General features: G+C 37.2%; 2 protein-coding genes across 2 annotated transcripts; one reads left to right on the top strand and one right to left on the bottom strand.

The window, feature by feature from the left end:
• The first annotated feature begins 3,465 nt into the window (after positions 1 to 3,465).
• On the top strand, positions 3,466 to 4,479 carry LOC121426654 (cholecystokinin receptor type A-like). The gene has a single exon (XM_041623024.1). The coding sequence runs from the start codon at positions 3,466 to 3,468 to the stop codon at positions 4,477 to 4,479; it is 1,014 nt and encodes a 337-aa protein (XP_041478958.1).
• A 1,576-nt stretch (positions 4,480 to 6,055) lies between these two features.
• Positions 6,056 to 12,137, bottom strand: LOC121426872. Its single transcript, XM_041623275.1, has 5 exons — positions 11,747 to 12,137; positions 10,979 to 11,079; positions 8,850 to 8,927; positions 8,446 to 8,514; positions 6,056 to 6,932 (listed from the first exon to the last, which is right to left on the bottom strand). The coding sequence occupies exons 2-5, from the start codon at positions 11,067 to 11,069 to the stop codon at positions 6,913 to 6,915; spliced, it is 258 nt and encodes an 85-aa protein (XP_041479209.1). The 5' UTR covers positions 11,070 to 11,079; positions 11,747 to 12,137; the 3' UTR covers positions 6,056 to 6,912.
• Positions 12,138 to 24,992: the final 12,855 nt, after the last annotated feature.

The raw sequence follows: 24,992 nt of genomic DNA, 5'->3' as shown, positions 1-24,992 counted from the left end.
GTCTGTTAACATAATAATGTGCTTTTCTCTCTCGATTTTCTGTACATTAGAGGGGAAAGTATAAACAATTACCGCTCTGACAGGGAGTAGTTCTTTGGTTATAAAGTTGTAACTGATTATCTCAATATGGGGTGAATTTTGCGAACATATAGCGAATTCGAAAAAGGGTTGCCAGAAAGTTTGCAAGCAGGTTTCATGGTTGCAAACAGTTTTTCTTGTCGCAAATAAATTTTTAACATGTTTATAATCTATTGCGAATCTATATTTCCGCAAACAGTTGCTACGGTTCGCAAAACAGTCTTAAACATTTGCAAACGGTAGATCTATCACTGGAGCTCTTTTTAGTCGCCAATGATAGTGACCAAGAGATCACAAGTCATGGTTCCTGTATAGAATAGACCCCCCCCCCCTGATGAAAACTGTGCGTCAAACGTTTGCGAACACCCCCCCCCCCCCCCCCCCCCGTTTTAAAGCAGTTCGAAAATAATTGTGTCATGGATGTGAATCTATTATTCAATTAAAATGTCAGTAAATGGTGGCCTTGCGTGTAAATGTTTCCCCTGAACACACAGTTTGTAGATTGATTCACAGCCTTTTGAAAACCAACGAATATACAAATGAATAAAATGGAACCCCAAATAAGGTCTTTATGGATTGACAAACATTTGCATTGCACCCTTTCTTTCTCTTAATTTTCACACAAGTTTTAGTAGTCTTACACAAACTAAATAGCGTATAAAACTACGGATAATATCCCCAAAAACCATCGTTATACGCCTTCAAGCCCCCTCACACCTAACCGAATTGCCTGAAATATGCCTTGCGATGGCTGGCGAAAGGCATTTTTTTGGAAATCGTTTTCAATGGTAACTGATAGTAAATCATATTTACCCTTCGTGTTTGGGTTCGTACACCTCCTGAAGTTGCGATTATTCAAATTCGCGTGGAAATTTTAAACATGTTTAAAATTTCCCGACGAATTGAAAAATCGTAGTTCATCTGTTTGAATTCACATTTAGTCTCTTATTTAGTCTGCGGTAATCGTTCGTGTGTAATTGTTGCGCATAGTCCCTCGTTACGCTTTTGCCAAAGTGGACCGATCTCGAAAGAACCCTTAACGAAGCAACACGACTGTGACGACAAAGTACAAGAACGGCCGATCGAGTCCCTCGTCTTCGTTTCTAATCGCACGCCACATCAAACCATTTTTGTTATATCAACCCTTCGCTCGCCTTCGGCTGCAATTTACTCAAAGAGATGAACCGAAAAATCGATATCCTTTGCTTACCGTTCTTCGATAAAATTTGACAATAGTTATACTGATCGCATGATTTGACAAAAATTTTATTTGAATTCGTTGAATTCGCGTGCATTTCGTGCATTTTTCCCGTTCGTCACCTTGCGTCCGCCTACATTCGGTTAGGTGTGAGGGGGCTTTAAAGCGATGCACCATTGTTTTACTGGGTACACAAAACTGAGTGCATGGAACTATGATCGAAATGATTATCTCCCTCATCCGCGTGCACACGTCCACACGGCACACACACACACATCATAAAGGTAGACAAGCACATACACCCTCTATGCGTACCATTTTCAACGATCCGCGAACTGAGGACGTCCTCGGTTCGCTTAGTGTGCTCGTTTGAATATTAAGTTCAGAGTGTAAGTACTCGGCTGCCCATGTGAGCTGTAAGGACATCCTCTCTCTCTCTCCCACACACATCCCCATACCCAAACACCCTCACACACACGTACCCCATCTATCAGCAAATATACGAATATTCTTAGTCACAACAGTTGTGTCACAGTGCATCTCACAACTTAATTCATTGTTACATTTCATGCGACAGGGTTTGGGGGGAATCTGGAAGCAATATCTTTAGGACAATTAACTGTGAAATCCAAATCTAAAACTAATTTTAAATGATGCATCAATTAAAACGTGTTTGGAACTGCGAGACGGATGAAGAGATAGCAAGAAAGAAAGGAGAATCACATATCAAGACCCATGAAAACACGATATCAAAGCATCAAGAGTATACTTGCTTTGGATGGACGTAAAAATATTGTATCAAATTTGTCTTTGTTTTCGCATGTTTCGTATCACCAGGATCGTTTATTGCGCTGCATCAAGGTGAATGACTACGTAATCTACTAAATTCTAATGCGCTGAATATTCCTTTAGATGGGCATGACCGATGATAGCTTGAATGATTTAGAAAACCTTCCCTTCACTAATGGAATCTGTTGGTATCATCCTCTATTTTTCCCTGGCTATTCAACTTAGAATTTGCATCTTTTTTCTCTCTATTTTCTTCATAAAGACTATAGCGTCTATTCAGAATGATAAAAACGATTCAAGGCGATATCTTGTATTTGGTCGGCTTGCGTTTCTTACTTAATGGCTTTATTTTTTTTCTTTCATTATGGAGAGTTGTATTATTCTGTATCGGGTGGACGTAAAGAAAAAAAAGGAATGGATAATTTGATAACGTTTTTCTTTTGTGTGTGAGTGTGCGCGCGCGCACAAGAACCATATTATTCTTATCACTTATTAAGTTGAATCAAAGCAAGCCTTCTTCGTCAATTGTCTTATTTGCTGAAAGAGATTTCATAATTCTACAAGAAAACTTTAAAACAAATCTGTCTTGAAAGAACGTGTTTTCATGAATATATGGAATATTAGCTTTGAAATTCCGCAATTAAGCCAAAGGGGTGACAAGGGGATCTGGGTTTTTGGTTTTCTTACAATATTATCGTTTAAACTCCGCAGTTAAGCCAAAGTGGTAACATAGGTATCTGGGGTTTTGCGCCTAAAAGCAAGTTTGAACCATGGAGATTGTGGCCTTGAGGGCGAATTCATGAATGTGGGATTCAAAAAGAAAGTACAGCGATATATATTCATCATATCCTGTAACGTGTCAAATCATCTCTTTTCTAATTCCCCTTGAATTCATGATGCTGTAATACTCGACTGGTTAAATCGAGAGCGGACATTAGAGCGCATGCTATCAACTGCCTTTAAAATCCAATTCATCGATCAAAGAACCAGGAATCAAAGATGACTTGAGTATTAGATTGTGAATAATTGCACCTTTCACCGTGAAATCGTGGGAAGGACGTTTAATGGTAGAGTGACATTAAGATGATAATATCCCTCTGTCTCCCTTTGCGAAGACTCTTCCGCTATTAGTGTCTCGCTGATTGTTGACAGAAGATCCACATTGTGAACTAATGGACATCAGAAATGGAAATGGGGAAAGAGATTTATCCATCTGACAGCCTGGGAGTACACCTAACATATTTTGCATACTGATATATTTTGCTGATCTTGATTACGCGTTCAAATTAGAATTATAGGTTGTGTACATTCGTATCTGATATCAGACCTTCGCTTGAAGTGCACTTTTTATCAGTTACGAGGATTTTTGTTTTCAACCTGTTGCAATTTCGCTGAGCAAAATGCGTAACTCGTCGACAGACTCACCGGAAGGATCTGATGAAGGGGTGTCAGACGTCGTTTCCAAAACAATCTACGGTATATTGGGAACGATGGGAATAATTGGGAATGGTCTTGTACTCGTCGTAATGATAGGAGTTCGGGAACTTCGTACTATCACCAACCTATTCATCGTCAACCAATCTGTGATTGACATGACGACTTCGATTCTCCTTCTAGCATCTTACTTGGCCCCACGTCCACCCCTCCCTTCACCGGAATGGGCCGCAATCTTTGTCTGTTCTGTATGGAACTCCGGCTATGTCTTCTGGGGAACCCTGATCAGCTCCACATTTAACCTTGTCATGGTGACGATAGAGAGGTACTTTGCGGTCGTGCATCCAATCAGGTACCGCAGTGTGTTCAGCTACCGCCGTGCTGCAGCTATGGTCTCCATTCCCTGGCTGTTGGGGTTCGGATACGAGACCTACTGGGCTGCGGTCAATAGGTACTCCGATGGACAATGCATAATTCACTATGACAGCTTTTTCGTGCAAGCATTCTTAGGTGTCTTCTCTTGCACAATCCAGTTCATCATCCCTCTCGTCATCATGGCTTTTGTTTATATCAACATTGCAAAGGTACTCCGGCAGAGGGTGGAAGATATCGCTCCTTGTCCACCTGCCACAAGCAGACCCAACAACCATCAGCAACCAACGCAGCAGCCAAACTACCGCCTCAAGGCTCGAAAGAATGTCATCAAGACTCTCCTGGTTGTCAGTATCACCTACGCCATATGTCTGACGCCTAATACCCTCACCTACCTCTATTTCAATCTAGGAGGGGAACTTGATTTCGACGGACAGTTGTTTTACTTCACTGTTTACCTGGCTTTCTTGAACATGTGTGTAAATCCATTCATATACACTTTCAAGTACCACAGGTTTCAGAAGGGTTTAAGGAAATTGTTTCGGATCAAACGTGACGGGAGTGTGGATGACACAAACACGGCAACTGTTATTTCTGGTGGCGTCTAGATGTCTGACAGTGAACCTGATGGAGATTTTGATAAAAAGAACACTGGTTTGGGGGACTTTACAGATTATGAACTTGCTGAAGAATGTTGTTTGTTGTTCTTTGTATAATTTAATTTTGAATTACGAAAGTTATTATTCAGCAGGGTGTCAAACGATCTAAAGACTGAACTGAACATGATTATTTTATTTTTCGAAAATTTAATTTTGCATAAATCTAAAACAATCAACAACTATTGGAACACTGAAAAATAGAATGACATTCTATCACCGAAAAATTAATTAACTCGAGAGGCATGTACATATTCTCTCAAGAATAACATATTTCACCTATTTTGCGAAAAAAAATGGAATATTGATCTTTCATCAAATGTGTAATGTTAACATTCAGGGTTTTCATATGAATTACTATACAGTGCGTATCAAAAAAAAGTTTACACTTTGAAAAAGTCCTGGGAATTAAAAAATATACAACATGTGAGTAATTTTTTCACATATAATCTTGGGTTTGGGTCTCATCTATCCAATGAAAGTAAAAGTTTTGACAGAATATTACACTTGAGTGAGCACTGTCCATTTTTGTGAAGCTCGCAGAAATCTGTTTGCGCAGAAATGCTCGTTTTCACGCTGTGTCAAGGGGAAAGGGCGAAATCAAACTTACCCTGTGAAACATTTCTCATACATTTCCCTTGCACTTTTAGTCAATTGAAATAAAACGGATACATTCAAGCATTATGTAACAATTTTGCCACCCAAATTGAAATTTAAACACTTAGTAAGCACAACCTTTACCCTTTTTGTGCCAGCTGGATCTGAAGACATAACTGAATCTGAACAAAAGTTTATATCAGACATCTCCAGCATTTATCACGAAGTTTTTATCATTTAAAGTGGGTTTACGTTTCATTTTTCATTTAATACTTGTTTCTCCACACTTTTCCCAGGCTTGACAATGATTAACAAAATTAAAATCAAGCCCTAGCCATATCATGTAAATTACAGCTCAGTGTAAAGCAAATATCGTGACGATGATGGCCTCGGTGTGTGGGGGAGTGGGGTGGCGCGCAATGCACTCTTCGAAGTGTTTTGGGCAAGGAAACAAGTTAAAAAAGGTAAAATATATCTTCAAATCAATTTTAATAGCTAAATTCCACGTGTTCTTCATGATCAAGGCTTACTTTTATTCGCATAACTATTTCAAAGTTCTGCGCAAATCATTTTTCACTAACTTTACAAAAGTAAGTGGTGCTCACTCAAGCGGAAATATTTTTCGACAGTTATATCGCCATTTGCTTAAATGGACCTGTACCAATGTTAAAATGTGGAAACATCTTCAGGATATTAAAAATGTATAATTTTACAGGAGTTTTTCTAAGTGTAAACTTTTTTTGATACGCACTGTACAACTCTACAAATTGTATACTTGCATGAAATAATCTGCAAGCAATTGTTTAAAACATTGAAGGTTTACTATTCAATCATGTCAGAGGCGCCTGACCATTTAGATCCGAAATACGTTTGAATGGTGAACCACTGTTAACTAAAAATTAACTCGCCCTTCTACATTTTTTCCCGTAGGGGGCATACAGAACGTATCCAGAGCGGCGCGGCGGCGCGCCAATGAATTACACGTTCTTTCAGCAAGATGGCTGGCTACGCCTGTATTTCTGCAACCAGCATGGCTAAGCCATCACTCCTTCAAATAATCAAGGCATTTAAATAACAAGTGATGGATTAAAATTTTCCGATTTTTTTTATTCATGCAATAGCTTGCTCTTTATCATTCATATATATACGTACAGTAATTATGATACTGTGGTTTTCACGTTGTTTATAAAAAAAAATATCAAGTATTTCATTTTTGACATGTGTATATTGGTTTGATGCACGTCTGCAACTCCTAAAAAAATCTAAAAAATATCAAATAACTGATTCAAGAGCATAATGTATCATATATCATTTTTGACGAAAAAATAAAACAGAATGATTGTAACGTGTATGCCAATTACTATTGATTTACCATCTTCCAGTACTTTCAACCTCCAGTACAACTATTTATGATTATCTCCTAATGCCCTCCTACTCCCTGCCCTTGACAACTGTACACCAAGGGAATAAGAAATCATATGGAGCCAAACTTTTATTTAAAATGCACGAAAGTAGACATCTTCTGATACTTATCTAATCTCATAAGATTCCGTTCTCTGTGAGGAATGAAGCTAGTCATTATTAATATTTAATGAAACTGTTTCTTATTAAGTCTGGTTTAAGCATCAGAAGCAGATGAAAACGTGATATGACATGTTATGAGTAAGAAGAAGAAAAAATTGAAATTCTAAAGAAATCCATCGTAGCGTTAAAAATATTTCAGAAGACCGCTCCGTTACTGTGCATGTTTGGTGCTAGTACATCAATAAACCCTCAGAGAGAACCTGATTAAGTCTCATTTTCGGAAGCTGCAAGGGAGAATAATGGATACAAACTATGAATAAAATGTGCAATGTAACAAGTATATTCATTTTATTTTCCAAAACCCTATTTTTTATTGCAATTCGGGCAGGGGGTCTTTTTAGGAACAGATAAGAGTTTCTAGAAGGGTTTAGTTGCAAAAGGTGTTAGGTCCACTTTGGACCGTTCCGATAAAAACCATGTTTTTTATTCCCACTTACTGCAATATTCTTATGAGAAACTAAATTTTCATGATGTACTACCCCATCATGTGAACATAAAATTGGGTATAAAAGAAATCTACCCGTCTTCACCTTTTCTCTATATATTCTTTCAAAATTCAGCATTGTGGACCTACCCCTTTTGCAAGAAAACTGAAAGGAATCCAATCTATTTTGATTAAAAAGGTGATTTTTCTTTGCCACTTTCATTAACTTTTTCATGTTTTTTTAATGGGAATTTAAACTTTGGTATTATCTTATAGAGCTACTAAAAATCTATTCATTGAGACCCCCCAAAAAAAATTTATGAAAAATGGACCTAACCCCTTTTGCAAGTGAACTCTTCGAAGGGTTTACTGTTTTCAAATGACATAGTTGTACTAAAATGTAATTGGCTAATAGGTGATTTTTTTTCTTAAAAATCTGTATATATCCTCTAGAAAAAATTTCTTGTCATAGCATTTCCTTTACAAGTATTTCCATTTTCATATGTAAAGGAAACGTCGTTACAATAGAACAATGTAATTATAGTCGTACAAACTAAATGTGAAATAATCGATCCAGAGGGGGCTCCAAAAATATTTTTAATGAAACAGCAGGGGAAACCGAGCTGGTAGATTACAGCCCCTTATAAATTCTAAATATCATTTTGGGGAAGAAAATGATATGATTGAAATCATTTTTGGAAAAAAAACCTTGATGACTTTAATATCGTTTCGTGAAAAAGAGTTCGGTTTAGGGCAAGCGTGCGTGGTGTATGCATGTGTGACATTTAAAAATGCGAATATGATCACACGCAATGGATTGGTAAATTAAATGAATGCACATTTTCTTTGCTTAAGTAGGAAACAATGGTGGACCTCCTTTTTTGCATTTTAGTACCATTTTTGTGAACTTTGATAAATGTCAAAGAAATTGTAATATTCTACGAGGCATCAAATGACTAAACCAGTCCAATTTCTTAAGTTAAATATTGCCACAGAGCAAGCAAACCACATCATAAAGTGGAGATAATACAGATTCGTGGTCTTTTAGGCTCATTGAATGCCCTGTTCTGAATCGTTATTTGGATTATAAAAAAAGAATCATGACTGCTGTGCATTAGGCAAATTTCATTTTATTTTTAAATGTCAACTAGTGAATGAAGTACAGCCTGCAGGGACAGAGGCGCATTTGCAAAACTGTTTCACCAAATCAGCAAATATTTGATCTTGATCAATAAAAAAGATAATATTTTCATCCTGACTACATTTCATGCAATGCAAATACACTCTATCGTGTTCAGATAGAAGATACTTACTCTTACAAGTTGGTTTCTCAGTGTCCCTTAGGAAGCGGCAGCAATATATCTTTTTGCATTTCTCATTACCTTTAGAAATGAAAAGATATGATATTATGAACTATCCAATGAGTATGTTAATATCTCATTGTTTATATTTCATGAACAAAAATATCAAAATCTCATTTGAAGAACATTTTCAATGAAATAAAGCGATAAATATGTTTTATTTGAGTAAAATTCGTGAAAAGAAGTCGAGATGGTAATCTAGTAATATTAGACTCGTGAGTCCACGTTGTTATGTTATAGCTGTTATTAAAATGTTGTTGCTATTTTTTTTCTTATGTATCGCTATCAGATGTATAACACTCAACTCTAGAATTTTTTTATATATTGGCTGCTTTTTATGACTTTAGAACACTTACCGTCGATGTTGAGGCACTCATCTTTGTAGAAGCATTTGGGTTCAGTAAACGCCAATGGTCGCCACGGAACAAGCCACCCTTGTGATTACAAAAATATCATTTCAGTAATTCACCTATTTTGTCCCAGACTCTAAATCAAATGTGACCACTGACCTGCCATCCCAAAAACAAACACTAAGTCACCATAGAAGTTTTTCTGAAAATAGCCAAAATAGCAATTTGGTCTTCAAGAAGCAGAGGAGAGGAAACGAAAATAAATTTATTTGAAAGACTAACTCTTATCCTTCATCTTGTTAGAATTTTAGGCTGTACAGCTGAATAAAAGTCAAGATCATGTTCGTACGCAGACTCTTTTTCCTATGTGGCAAGACGCGTTACAAAAATCAAAGAAATTTAAACGCGAGGGAGCGAAGAGACCGCGCTTGTCATTGTATTTATAGGTAGTTTTCGCTCATGTGAATATGTAATCCTAATGTTAAAATAACTTGTTATATGTTACAAGTAAGGAGACTGAGTATGTGTCTTAATATGAGAGGGAATGTGGGGGTGTTTGGACGCGTTTTAAAAAATCAAAGAAATTCAAAAGCGAGAGACCGAGCTTGTCATGGTATTCATAGTTTTCGCTTATGCCAGTGTGTGATCCTATAATGTTACAGTGACTTGTTATATGTCACAAGTAAGTAGACTGTGTATGTGTCTTCGTATGAGAGGGAATGAGTGGGTGTGTGGGTTGGGTGATTCCGTGTGTATGTGTGTTTCTAATGAATGTGATGAGGGAAGAGAGGGTTGGGATTTATTTAACCTTATTTCTTGTCTATTTTTGTCATGCATGTATATATTTTACGATTATAATTTGTATGTATTTTAATTAACGGGGCCCAAATGTAACCAGCTTTTCATCTTTGCTAATGTTTTTTTTTATCATGTACAGCTTAATTGATTAACCTGTGTAAAGATGTGAAATGGATAAATTGAATTGATAAATGAATAGGGCGCTTTTGCACAGTGAACCTGAAAATTTGTATGCACACTTTTAGTGACTTTTCTGAAAGTTTTCAGTAAAGCAACGTAAGTTTTCTAGATTTCAGGGGGAAACTGCCCACCCCCCCCCCATCCTGGTGCGTAGGGCTATGGACAGGACTAAAAAGAAAATTGACACCATTTTTGTGCACTGCTTCTATAATGCACATTGTACTCATCTTAAGCTCAACGCTCTCAGTGAATTTATTCTGCGTTCAATTTATTGTTGATCGGTTTTGACGAGTTATATATGATTTTCAGGCTTAGGAAGTGCTTCTTCAAGCTCACTAAAATATTTGAAAATTAACTTTTGGTACCTTCTTTTGTTTTGGGGGTGGCAGGTCAAAAATATCAAATTAAACATGTTTTATTCCATGATCCAATATAATCTTCCCTATCATGTTGAATCAGTGACTGGGATAACTAACCAAGTTCTCATGCCATTCACTGAACATGATGACAATGATTTCTTTAATCAGATTCCCGTTACAGAATTGACAAAAACTCAATGTAGGGAAAATTGAAATAAGATTTTTTTTGTTTGTTGTTGTTGTTATTGTCTCTACATCGGTATTTTAATATATACTACCTTCAAGAGCAAGGAAACCTTGAAAAGCGTGCCACACTAACTGTTCCTGTTTTTAGATTACGGCGATATGTTATCCGCATTATCTTCTTCCTCTTCTTCTTCATTTTGCATGTTTTGATCATTCTCCGTCACAAACATTCCTCCCCCTCCACGTGTGACATTTCACTTTCTATCCAACTAATATCCGCCACATATATATTAAACCAATTGTTATATGTTATTATGAAAAAAGATATAATTTGAACTGAACTTTTGAAGATAAAAAAGGTTTTTAGCCATAAGGGTCTATTGGAGCACAAGGAATAGTATAGCCCTTGCCATGCACACTATATGACATCATCAATTTGTAGTCTCCAATGGGTGTACTGATAACCAACTATTGTACAACTTTTTTTAAAAAAATCTTTACTTTGTTAATGTTTGTCCAATATTGTTCAAACATCCCCCTATACATTAATCTTCAAATTATTAATCACGCCTTTCTATTTGGGTTGGAATCCATTTCAATCAGTTTCCTTACTATCACTGTCAGCTTCTTCAAAGATGGGAGCCGACATGGTGGAGAACACCATTGCAAACAGGAAGAACAATGCCGCCGTACGTTCGTCCATTGATTTGGTACTGTCCAGGTTAAATGATAGGGGAAGGAAATGATCACAACTCTTGTATTTCAACTGCTCAAAAAATACAATTATCATACTACGGCACTCTTAAAAAAGTATTCAGTACAAGGATATTTTACGGGGGAAATTCAAACCATAAGTCTCGTAAACTATTGTTCGACTCTCCAAATGCACACTCTAAAAAGGAATTGTTCAAATTGACATTTCTTTTGGTTGACATGTGTCCGACCGAGACAAAATGTCAAAATCAGTCAAATCATTGGTCAAAATCTACCAGGAATTGGATTGATTTTGACCAGATCTATCAGTCGGACTCAGTCATATTAACCAAGAGAAGGATCATTTGACCAATCCTCTTTAAAGTGTAAATGCGTAATCAAATTTGAATTATTTTCAATAATCAAACTTCATGTAATTCAGCCTTTCCCCCAGCCATGTGTTATTTCAAATCAATATATCTATACAATTTGAATACTACTGCTGCTGCTGCTACTACTACTACTACAGTATTCTGAGAAATTTTCCTCAACAAACTTGCAAATTCCTAACCAACAATTGGGTTGATCTTAGTGCAAACACGTGAAAGTCCCATTAACCTATATACCATCATTGTTTCTAATAAATATAATAAATGATGAATTATTCATTAAAGTAGTGATTCTTACCTGCACCTTAGCTCTCCAAACCCAAGTAATAAGCTCTCCAAATTCCAGCAATCAACCAAAATCCGAAATGCGTCTCAGATGAAAAACATGAAGTAATCTTCACTTAAGTGGCTTTCATTTTTTTTTGTAGAAACCCGACTAGATTATTTTTTATTTCTTGATTCAACGGTGATCAATAATATTCAGCCGCCATACGGTACGGGGTACATGAAAATAGTACTAGTACTATCATTTTTCATATGGATTCTTAATTTCAAAATGTTCTTTTAAAATGTTTTCCATATTTTTTTCAGTGAGAACATATCGCGAATTGGAAGGGGGGAAAAATAATGCGTCCGGGAAGGCTATCAATTATGTTGTGCGCGAGGATAAGTCCTTTCAAAACTAATATGTACCAGTACCTTCAACGAGTTTGAGCAGCACCAAATCTATACCTATTTATTGTCTGATAGCCGAATAATATAATTTTTTTTGGTCTAGGAGTGTATGGTGTGTGGAAGGGGAAAAAATACACATTTATATGTATCCGATGAAGGAAGAAACGTTGTAATCTGGCCATTTGCTTGTGTCCGGGTATATGTACAATCATTTGAATTTATGTAATGCCCTGGAAGTCACATGTTCTTTTTTTTTCTCTCTCTCTCTCTCACACACATCCCCTCCACCTCTTTCTTTCTTTCTCTCTCTTTTACCCCTCCCCCACTTCTCATTCCTTCTCTCACTTCTATTTTTTTTATTTCACCCGTGTACGTACTATCTCTCCCTTCTTTTATATCCACCTCTCTTTTCTCAACTGCTTTAAGTTCTCATTTTTCTTCTACGTACTGTACTTCTTTATGATAATTTCATGCGTGTTTTAATATTTTGATTCGGGGTAATGATAGTGATGTATTGTATATGCTAATATGTTTATATAATCTGTTATTTATGTATGCCATGCTTGTTCTGTTACTCAGATATGTCCTGGGCGGTCCTTTCTTCTGTTTGTATATATTTTATTCGGGTTTTTTTTAACGATTTGAATGTTAATAAAGTGATGAATTACTACTCTTATCCAGGATGCAACACGTGTGTCACTTATTATAATAATGCGCTTTGTACCTTGTATTAGAAAAGGCGCTATAAAAAATGTATTATTATTATTCCACCTACCTCCTTGTCGTCACCTCTTCCTATATCACTCGATTTAGCCCCCTCACCTTTTGTATCACCCACCTCCCTCTATTTCTCATCCTATCTGCCCCCTCTCCCTATGTATCTCCCCGCCTCCTCCCCCTCCCCTGTCCTTTTCTTCCCTTTTCTCTCTCCCTCTCTCTCCTTCCTACTCTTTTTAATTCTCTCTATCCCTCTTCATATCCCCTTCTCCATAGCAGTGTCATCGATTGCCATTGCAATGTGGTTGAGCGCGGCTGACTGGTTGCCATTAGCACACGTCACGTAAAAGCCACTAACTATTCAATTTTGAACGATCCTAAGTGCCATAAGCATGATGAGTGGCAGTAATGAATTAGATACTTGCCGTTCATTTCATTCACATCATCGGTTATTGAGAAAAACTTCAAAAATAAAGTACAATACCTCCGAAATTTCCTAATTGGAAAATTACTTGAGCAGAAGATGCTTTACCGAAATATTGTTTACAGTAGAAAATGTCACAACTTTTTCATTGGTAGTAGATTTCTTTTATTCCTAACAGAGAACACCTATACTTCCATTTGAGCGTGCGGAGTTTGCGGAATGCTGTTTGAATCCAGGCTGTAAAAACGGGGGGGGGGCTTAACCATTTTTATCAGTATTTTAAATGCTAAAGTTTTTTTTCTAGCTGGTAGGTTTAAAAAACACACCTCTGTTATAGCAGTTTCATTACAGAGAAAGACTTCTTCTGTGTATTGTCTTATTATAATTCCATATTTTTACGGAAAGAACCAGGGGCGGATCCAGCTTCCGCCAATAAGAGGGGCCCCAAAAAATATTTGATCCGGTCGCGCATTAACCACCCCCCCCCCCCTGTATATGGTGCCCTACATACATACATACACCCATACATACGTTAACATTAAATGCACCTGAAATGAGGTCCATGTCTAAGATGGCGGTATCAGTTCCATTATTCTTAACTAGGTAAACGCCATCTTTGATATGAATGAGAATTCCCTATTGGAGTACTAACGATGACCAAACAAAAAAAAGGTTCCGCCCTAAGATTTAAAAAGAAAAATGTGTATCCGCCTACGATAGCCAAAAAAAAGTCCGTCAAAGGGGGGGCAAGTTCCCCTTGTGCCGCCCCCCCCCCCTTGGCTGACTTTTCTTTTTGATCTGCGCCTGGAAAGAATGAACGAAAAAAAATGTGATTTTCTCCCGATTTATTTCCCCTAATGTCCCCATGTTACTCTAACATTAGAAAGTAATTTTGTTGCTCTTTTCTCATTTGCGATTGTCAGTACTGAATTTACTTAATGCCCTTACAATAGATTTCCTTTTAATTCTTCTCTAAACCCATATTACATCACAATTTTATATTCTAGGGAGCGTTTCATGAAAGGACTTGATCCGACAAGTCGTGTTTTATGTGACAGTTACCATAGTAACAGTGATTTTAAGTCAATCAGAATCAAGTAAAGTTGTCAGATCTGACAACTTGTCGGATGAAAATGTTGATGAAACTCTCCCAAGGAGTGAATTAATTTTCCAACATATATACTTTTTCAAAGCTTTCCAAAACTTTATTATAATTATGATTATACCGTTATTGCTTTTGAAATTTCTTGATTATTTTGTAACTTTGTTTTTTGCTGATTTTATGTGTATTTTTATGTTTTTTGTAAAAATAATTGTCAATTCAGCTTAACAAGTTGCGATCATATGTTTTAATAAATCTTGAATCTTGGAATTTAGTGCAGTTCATTAAAAAAAATAATGGAAATATTTCAGATTACTGAGTTTAGAATGCATATTTAACCAAGATGTTGAGCACAAAAAAGCTAGCTATATTTAGCTTGTAGACAAGAGCTGCACGTGCAAGCCACGGAAATTAAAGGAATTTATTTCCTCCGTTTTGTAAAAATACATTCTGTATATTGTCACAAGTAACATTAATAACTACATCATCAGCATAGAACATAGTTAAAACACAATGAAGACATTTTAGTATATCGTTTATAAATAACAGAAATAGAACAGGAGTAAGAACACTGCCCTGTGCTACTCCAATGATAATTCCTTTATTGTAGAGTTTTCACCTTTTGAACAAACAAGTAAATACAGAGGCTTTAATAGGAAGAAGTCATAATTTGTAAACAAATTTTCGGCATTACTCATATGTGTTTAAGATCGCATGCTTGATCTGTAATGAAAATCATAAGTCAGAAAAAATTAAAACCAGAGGGATTCGAACCTGCCACCTACTGCTTTCCGGGCATTGACTTATACCATGGTCACATTTGTTCTACGGCGGCCGTACGGCGAGTTGAAAACAGCCGTTTTAACATTTTTTGTCCAACTACATATAGGTGTTTAGAATAAAAATTAATAAAACGACTGTTTCCGACTCGCCGTACGGCCGCCGTAGAGCAAATGTGACCAAGGTATTAACCCCCAGGCTATTCTGGTTCACGGCTAAATCACGATGAACTGGAATTCTAATACCCTCGATCCTCTTCTTTCTGACTCATTAATATGCAAAGCTGTCCGCCGTGGACAATAGATAGTAAATAAATAGGCTTTAATATGAGGAAATTATGATTTGTAAACAAATTTTCGGCATAACCCCTATGTGTTTATGGTCGCATGCTTGATCTGTAATGAAAATCATAAGTCAGAAAAAAAAATTGGAACCAGTGTGATTCAAACCTGCCATCTACTGCTTTCCGGGCAGCAACTCAACCACCAGGCTATTCTGGTTCACTGCTAAATCACGATGAACTGGAATTCTAATACCCTCGATCCTCTTCTTTCTGACTCATTAATATGCAAATGCAGTCCGCCGTGGACAACAGATAGTAAATAACGATGCTTTAATAGGAGGAAATTATCATTTGTAAACAAATTTTCGGGATTACTCCTATGTGTTTAGGATCGCATGCTTGATCTGTAATGAAAATCATGCATGCGGTCTTAAACACATAGGAGTAATGCCGAAAATTGTTGATGCTACCGTATCATGACAAGGAAGCAGTATACAACACCATAAATTAAAGCTCGTACACGTTACTGGTTAAATGTCATTGCATCACATTGCGAGTTATTTCTTATTGCATGTACCTACTTAGAGTGACATTAATGTTCCACGCAAGCCTTAACACAGACATTAATGGTGATTTAATACCCATGTTCTATTTGCAGTAAGTCGGTAAAAAAAAAAGAACCAAAGGGCTTTCTATATACTGGGTGTTCCCATGGGTTCATATAAATAGACTTCTGATTCAGAATACTCATTGAAAACTGGCTCTGTCATATGTGCTTGATGCAAGAGATTCCCTTTTGGAATAATGTAGCTGAAGTAAAAGGGAACGTTCACATCGAAATGAAATGCAGTGAGATGTTAACAAGTACCCTTTAAATACCCTGCCGAAGGGCAGATTATAAAAGAAAATCTTTTGAATATGTTGCTGCCGTCTTGTTTAATTCGCTCCCTTGTCATATAAAACATGCACGTACCTCAATGCATTGAAAAACACCGTAAATTATTAAAATTCTTACTGTCATGCATGTAATTATACTGAATAACTTGATATGAATATTCCATCCTTTTCTGTTGCAATAAGGTAAATGAAGTTTTTATTACTTTATATGATTATCACTGCCTCAAATCTTTACATATTCTTCAACTTCTTGTCAAAGTTTTTTTTCCATTTCCAGTAACTTTTATTTCAGACCATGTGTTAATATCAGTCAAATAAAAGATCAATATTTTCAGTTTTGTTGTACATACTGTCACAGGCTGCCTTGCCCAGTACGAAACGGCTTTGCGCATCGTGCCGGTCGAGTAATAGGGCATTTTCGCAATCTCTACGGAGAAGCTTTCTTTTACGCAGAAAATCTTTTGTTCAAAGCCCTTCAATGACAAAACAGTCTTTCTTGAGAATCGGTGAATCGAAACAACCGTGTCGTCCTGGAATCTAGACAAACGACATATTCGCAACTTTTCGTCCGGTCCGAATCTCCGGACGGTCTGTTTTCCTGGGGTCCGTTGCAGAAAGAGTTGCAATCAATCACTACTCTAAAGTTCATGCGTAACTTGATTTTCAACCAATCAACAGCGCGCATTTGGGACTTGCGAATGATTTTTTGACTTGCGTTTAAACGCAACTCTTTCTGCAACGGACCCCTGGTCCCCCAACTTTCGACAAAAACCTCTCAGCTGTCCATTGTGATTTGTCTTGCAATTTCAAAAGGATTGGTGCGTTGTTGAAAGCGTCTGCGTTGTGAATGCAAAAATAATTTGATGGTAAGAGAATAAAATACTGACGCACGCTCATTTCTTTTTCTATATAATTCTGTTTTTATCATAACAAGTTAAAGTCAATTACAAAATTTAAAAATGATTACATTACAAGTGATTGCAAGTCACGTAAACACAAATTGGTTACAAAAAAAGACAAAATAATAACAATAATGATGATAAAATAACCCTACCTACTTATCCTCCCCTCTCCCCAACAAGGAATGTGGCAAGGGATGACTTAATATCAGTGTTATCTAAACAGAGATAGTTAATTTGGTAAATAAAGTAGACAAAACAAGATATACAAGCTACGATTATGATGTGATTTCCAAACAAATATTGATAAGATTAAAAGACATGCTCACTTCACATAAACTTAGCTATACAATGGATTGATATGAGATCGCTCGAGGACTTGCCAAAATACTAGTTTTCATCAAACTAAATACACCGCTGTACGAAGGGAAAATCAGCGTCGAAAATCGGGTTTCAAATAAGAACTTTATTTCACAATGATAATTATCAGGGCGTCCAAAACTTTTTTGTAAATAAATCAATTAAAAAGTGAGTGCAACAGAGTACTATTACAGTACAAGTATAGAATAGAGATGTAGGGTGAATACAATAATTGTTAAGAAACTTATAATAAAATAACCTTACAATAAATTTGTAGGATCAACCCCGAATGAAGGCGCCATTCCCGGCAATAATATACAATGTTTCTATTTGTTTGTTTGGGGGTTTTTTTGCTTATTTGTTTGTTTGTTGTTTGGGGGAGGGATTGCGGTCATGTATTTATTGATTTTTAAATAAACTCAATACAATATACAACAAATTAGCAAAATTACAAAACCATACACACTTAAAGTAAAAATATATCAAATCAATTAAAAACAAAAACAAAAAGCACACCCAAAAAGCTTAAATTTAGTGAACGAGAAGATACCCGGAAGCAATGGGTTGAATGTCAAACTCTTGAAATCGGCTGCCCCAGTCATTTACGTTCATTTGACAAGATTTATCAGCTCAATTAAATCTGGTTGTATACTAAATGAATGGAAAGAAGCCAAAGTTACTGCCTTACACAAAGGTGGAGACAGGCACAACCCTAACAATTTTAGGCCAATATCAGTCTTACCGATAGTCATGAAAGTTTTCGAAAGGTTAATGCATACACAGCTCCATGATTACTGTAGTGAAAATAACATACTAAAAAAGGAGCAGTCTGGCTTTCGGAAGCATCATTCAACCCACACTGTGCTTACCTATGTTACGGATCGCCTGTACAAAGAGATGGATCGTGGTCGACTGACTGGTGTAGTTTTCCTGGATCTCAGGAAAGCATTTGATTCCGTCGGCCACGATCTATTACTGGAGAAACTTTCTGTTTATGGTATTAAAGGATAGGAACTTGAGTGGTTCAGTTCATACCTGAAAGGCAGAACTCAACGAACATGTGTAAAGGGGGTATTATCTGAAATTGTAGAAGTGAGTAGTGGGGTTCCCAAAGGGTCTATCTTGGGGCCACTCTTATTCTCAATCATGGTAAACGATATTACCAAGGTTGTAAAGAAGTGTGAAATCGTGTTGTACGCAGATGATGCAGCTCTCATATATAGTGGTACACATACTCAAGAAATTGAATCTGTCATGAATGAAGATCTACACAATGTGAATCGTTGGTTAATTCATAGTCATTTGCTACTCAATCTAACACAAACCCAGTACATGCTTTTTGGAACCCAGCAAAGACTCAAGAATTATGATCTAAACCTCGTCATTGAACAACATAGAATTGAAAGAGTGTCGAAGTTTAAATATCTCGGAGTATATTTTGATGAACAACTCACGTGGCGAACTCATGTAAACGAAACCAGTAAAAAAGTTGGGTCTAGACTTGCACTTTTTTCTAGATTACGGAAGTACATGACAGTTTCAAGTGATAAACTATTAGCAAATTCATTAGTTTTACCGCATTTTGAATACTGTTGCAACGCCTGGACCAACTGTAACCAAAACTTAAAGGACACTTTGATAAAACAGCACAAACGAATGGTTCGACTGGTCTTACAGGTAGACTTTAATGCACCTACTGCAGTAGTGTTTGGAAGATTAAATTGGGTACCACTTAAAGAACGATGGCGATTTCAAATGTGCAAAACTATGTTTAATTCCATACAGGGGGAAGTCCCAGATTACCTCTCAGCTTTGTTCCCGAAATTTAGTTCTGTCCATTCCCATCATATATGAAATGCATTGAACCGTGGAATCTTGGTTCCAAGGGCACGCACCAAAGCTGGTAAGAGCCTTCACCCACCACGGTGCGTGCCTGTCGAATCAACTTCCTAATGAAGTTAAAAACTCCACGTCGAAATCTTCCTTTACATCGTTATACTGGAGGTATAGATACACCCATTTTAATATATAGGCAAGAATAATATTTTTAGACTATAATATTGCATTATAGTGTAAATGGTGACGTGCCTTCTGCTCCCGCTCTAGTTCCCTGCTGTGTTCTTTTTTTACCTCAACTCACCCTTACCTTCTATCTTTCTTTCCCCTATTACTTTCTACTTGTAGCTCTGGGTTAAATTATTGTTCTCAATTTCACACACAATTTACTGTTATTAGATTTATACTTGAAATTTCCATCTGTTTATGTTCAGGATTTGTATTTTTCATTTGTATTGTATATAGACTGCCTCGGGGCGATACGACACATATCGCCCAAACTAGATTTATATCGCCCGAGTCGTAGACGAGGGTGATATCAATTTAGTGAGGGCAATATATGTCCTTTCGCCCCAGGCCAGTCAATATTGCTATTATTAACCAAATCAGACATCTAGAGCAAAAAATCGTTAAAATTTAGATATTTTAAATTATTAGAGTGAGAATCTAGTTTCCCATTGTGACGTAATTGTAATGACGTGTCCCTGGCCTTGGGACACAGTATTGTATGTACGTATAGCACTGCGCGGTTCAAGGACGCGTACAAAAGCGCGTAGAATACCCGGATGTTAGCGCTGCCTTTTCTTGCCCGCTACATTTCCACGCATTTTCTCATTGACTTTCCTGAGCGGGCAATAAATTGGGCCCGTGGATGAACAATTGGAATGTTTTTATTGACCGGCCATTTGATCACAGTCTTAAGCAGACAACAATGTTTCAAAGTTGCCCTGCTCAGATGTCTAATACGGTTAAAAATACTAAATAAATAAATAAATGAATAAATACCCAAGGCACACCAGAGATTACCCCATGAGCCAACAAGCCGAATGACCACTAAAATGATCAACGATATTCGTATAATCATTCATGTATAGAAATAGTTCCAAGTGGTACACATTTCACCCGGCGGCACCACGTACAATGCGGACATATGGACCATTCTCCTTGCTACTATGAATGAAATCCACGTTCCCTCGCTAATACATAACATATCCTTTGACACTCCTTTAAAATCAAATATTCAATGTATAATGTATTCATTCTTCCTATAATCATGATGACTATCTGAACCTAAGATATAAACAAAACATAATCGCAATTACGAAGAAAGGTAACTTTAACAAAAAACTCACGGCCACTTACCTTACATTAAATAGCATACTTTTGACCTTGGAATCTAGCATTATTTCATGGCGTACCAGTATAATATTCATGATATTAGGAGTATCTAAAACTATATCCGAACTTGAAAAACTTGAAAAGCAAAAAAAGTATAATAATAATAGAAATATACTGAATTATCATTTTGAAAAATAGCGAGGGTCTCTCTTCTTCTTGATTGCTTATTTGAGCAATTCTGTGAGAAAATTAATGTTGCCTGGATATGTATGATTGTAAACCTTCGCAAATCATAGTTTCCTCAGTGAAATCATCCCCCAGCCCCCCAACTCCCGGCCCCACTCTCTATTTAGAGAAAATGCATATTTTAGTGGTTACAAATGCAAAATGAACGAAAACAAAACTAGCAGAAAAGAATTGAATTTTTACCAAATGAATGTCGTGGTTATGAAATTGATAACAAACCAAGAAGGTACTTAATATGCATTACCGCCTAAAAATAGTAATGAAAATAAAAACCTAATTTAAAAAACTTCAAGTTTCTTTGCCGTAGACGATTATAGGTATAAAAACAATCTCCCAAAAAAATTGAACTGGTGTACTTTCTTTGCAGGTGAACTTTCAGGCTGAAATCAAGCTTGCATTCTGGAGGATGTCGGTAAAACAAACGAATGATTGACACGAACATTTAGAAGAAATAAATATCCGTGATTTGACAAGTAGGATTGGATTTGTACTTTTACTTACAAAGAGAAACACAACGCATCGAATTATTTCATTCGATTTATTTGATTGGGTTTTTTTTCAAGAAATTGGCAGATGAAATTGAGAAGTTTGAGAACTAAGTAGTCGCGCGATCTTCCTCAATTTGAAGGAAATCCATTGGGTATATATAATCTCAAAACAGAATGATTTCTCCGAGGAGTAGTCAAAAGAACATGTTAATGCGAGACATGCTTATAAATCATGTAGATTGTCGCTCATTCGCTTCACTGTAAAATGTCCTAAACGTATCCAGACTCATTTTCGGTTCATTATTCGAAACATATTTGGACTCGAATATACTGTGCAATCCGGATATCTTTCTTTGTTCCATTGTTTGAATACGTTCAAGAAGAACTTAGCACCTTTTAGCGAAATCAATGTGTTGGTGGGAAATTCGAATGACAAAGGAACCACAATGGATGCCAGGACCATAATCGAGATCATAATCCTTGTTACGTATGTGCTGACTGGTATACCGGGGAAACCTAGTCATTATTCATATCTATGGCGTAAAGAAGGTTCGCAAAATTTCAACCGATTATCTGATCACGGCGCTAGCGGTAGCGGATCTTCTAACATCATCGGGTTTAATCGCTGTCACTGTTTGGACGATCGATTCCAGTCTCCGATCAGACAGTTCCTGTAAATATGTCATGTATCTGCGCCGATCGGGGGCATTGACGTCAGTCATCTTGACTACATTTCTCTCCTGCGATCGGTATTTCATTGTGCACCGGCCACTCAACAAACGCCCTTCGTTAAAGATCACCATCGTATCCATTTCCATTTGCACCATCTTTTCTATAGTGTGCCAAATACCGTTTCTGTTATTTGGAAACTCGATCGTTATCTCCGATAAAACGGCTTGCGTCTATGCAGGACCTCGGTGGTTCTCGTTAGCTAATGGAATTAATTATAATATCGTATTTTGTTCTGCTACCTTGATATGTACAGTGATGTATTCAAGGATCTACTTGAAAATCAAGCACCACACGAAAGTTGGAACTAACAATAGAGGACTGGACGAACGAACGGTTGATGAAAAGTCAAAGTCCCTGTGGGCTCTTTCCAACCGAAGCATCTTTTCCGAAAACAGGAAAGAGACAGTTTCGGAACATAAAAATGCTTGCTCAACCGCTGACATTCTTAGTGGGTATGATGATGGAGTTGCAGAAAACATTCCAAAGAATACATTGGCAAAAGAACCGTCGTCTGAGGTCATTACGACAAGTTTGTCGCCAGGAGTTTATTCCGAAAAAACCTTATCACCACCACGAGGACCGAGTTGTTCAGTAAGCGAAATTGGCAGCCATAGGAGCTTTGTTGGGCCGAATGTTGCTCGGTGCCACAGTCAGGGTAGTGATGCTGTACTCGATGTGAACAATTCTGAAAAGGGTCTCCCAACTAATGGAATCACAATTTCATATGGCCAGTTCCTGGATGAATCGGAAGCGTCATCTAGCCAGAAGACTTCGTCCTCTATACTTAGAAAGTCTAACAACAAGAAGAGTTCCGTAGGACCTGGAAAAATCGCCCACCGTAATTTCAAGTTCAGAGACTCTCGGGTTCAACTATTCAATGGTAATCAAGAAACAAGAAAACACCAACCGGAAATCCACGGCACGTCTTTGAAAAGGAGCTTCTCCAAACTCGGGACTTCCCGGGGTGGACCAATCAGACGGCCTCGCAAAGATGCAATGACCCGAATGCTCCTAATCACAACTGCTATATTTTTTGTTACATCTTTACCCGTGGCTGTCTTCGAGAACATGCCTTTAGCCGTGATGACATCAGTTCGAAGTTCATACTTGGGAGAGAGTATATGGATATTATTGTACCATCTTCGACTTGTCAACCACGTTATTAATGTGTTCGTTTACATCATCGTTAACTCCCGTTTTAGAAAGGATTTTATAAGCCTGTTTTGCAAGAGCAGTGAGGAATAGCCGGTGCAGTAAAAGGTGTCTATATTGACCACCTAAGGGAAACACAACAGTTAGCTTTTAACAGGTTTGAATGTACTTGTTACAGGGCGGTCGTTAGGAAGACTTAATTGCTAGGCATACTAAATAGGCTTTCGCATCCTACCGGGTACCCATTTAACACCTGTGTGGAGAGTGGCAAAGTGTGGATTAACACTTTGCCAAAGGACGCTAGGCCGTGTGGGATTCGAACACATGACCCTCTGATTGCAAGGCGAGAGTCAGAACCCGCTACACCACGACGCGTCCACATTTCACCAAATTCCACCTCTTTTCTTAATTGCTTCGCTCGCTTTCACATTATCGAACAACCTTCCGGCATAGGCAATAGGGAAAACAACAGGCCAAAGAATGCAAATGTCCAGTAATGAGAGGCGGGTGTTATCAGTAGGTACCCCCTCCCCTCTGGACGCCAGTATTTGAAGAAACGTCTTAGAGAAAATAATTTACTTATCTATTGTAAAATTATATACATTTCGCTTTACAACTATAAATCTGACTCGACACATCACTTTACCTAGTCAAAACGCATTTACTTCTCAGAAAATCCAATGTGTCACAATTTTCATGGTGCATCATTTCTTAGCTATTTGTAATAGTCGATTTGACATTTTCCGAACCTAGAAATGTTCTTTCCGATGAAGTTTTTTTCTTGATTCGTGTTCCTATGGGGTCCTAGAACAAATTCAGCTTTGTTGCCCAAAGTTGCCGTTTGGGCAATTTTGCTAATTTGCATAAATCCAAAATGGCCGCCAGATGCCATCTTGAAAACCTAACTTTTGAACCCCTGTCCACAAAATGATGAGTAATGACTCGTTTTAGGGGTTTAGAGATGTGTATAACCAATTTCTGTGATCATTTTTGCAATATAAGGTCATGTTCAGGTCAAATCCAAGATGGTCGCCAGACGCCATCTTGAAAAATTGACTTTTGTTCCCCTTGCCCCAGAATGACGAGTAATACCTCTATTTAGGGCTTTTGGGGTGTGCAGAATCCATTTCTGCGTTCTATTTTGCAATATAATGTCATCTTCAGGTCAAATCCAAGATGGCCGCCATATGACGCCATCTTGAAATATCAATTGTTGAACCCTTTGCACCAGAATCATGAATAATAACTCTATTAATGAGTCATTTTGTATGTTGATTCAATTCATGCAGTTATTTTGCACAAAGGATAATCTTAAGATCAAATCCAAGATGGCCGCCAACCGCCATTTTGAAAAATTACTGTCCGAGACTTATACGTGTCAGAGCTCATGTAAAGGGATTTCAGTAAGAATACTCATTTCTTTTATTAATTCTCAAGTTCAGGTCAAGGTAAAGTTACTTCTTAGATGTCAGATTTTAACATTAATTGCTCAACTTAGAATGAATCCTCTTTAGGTTTGGGCTATGATCCATTTCGAGTGTATTTTTATTTTTTTAAGGTCCATCCATACCTTTGTACTGAAGAGGGTTTTAGGGTCTTATTTGAATTGAAAGTG

The sequence above is a fragment of the Lytechinus variegatus genome, chromosome 13 (genome assembly GCF_018143015.1).
Source record: "Lytechinus variegatus isolate NC3 chromosome 13, Lvar_3.0, whole genome shotgun sequence".
Taxonomy (NCBI): domain Eukaryota; kingdom Metazoa; phylum Echinodermata; class Echinoidea; order Temnopleuroida; family Toxopneustidae; genus Lytechinus; species Lytechinus variegatus.
Note: the sequence above shows the minus strand (reverse complement) of the source record. Positions and strands in the feature narration are given on the sequence as shown.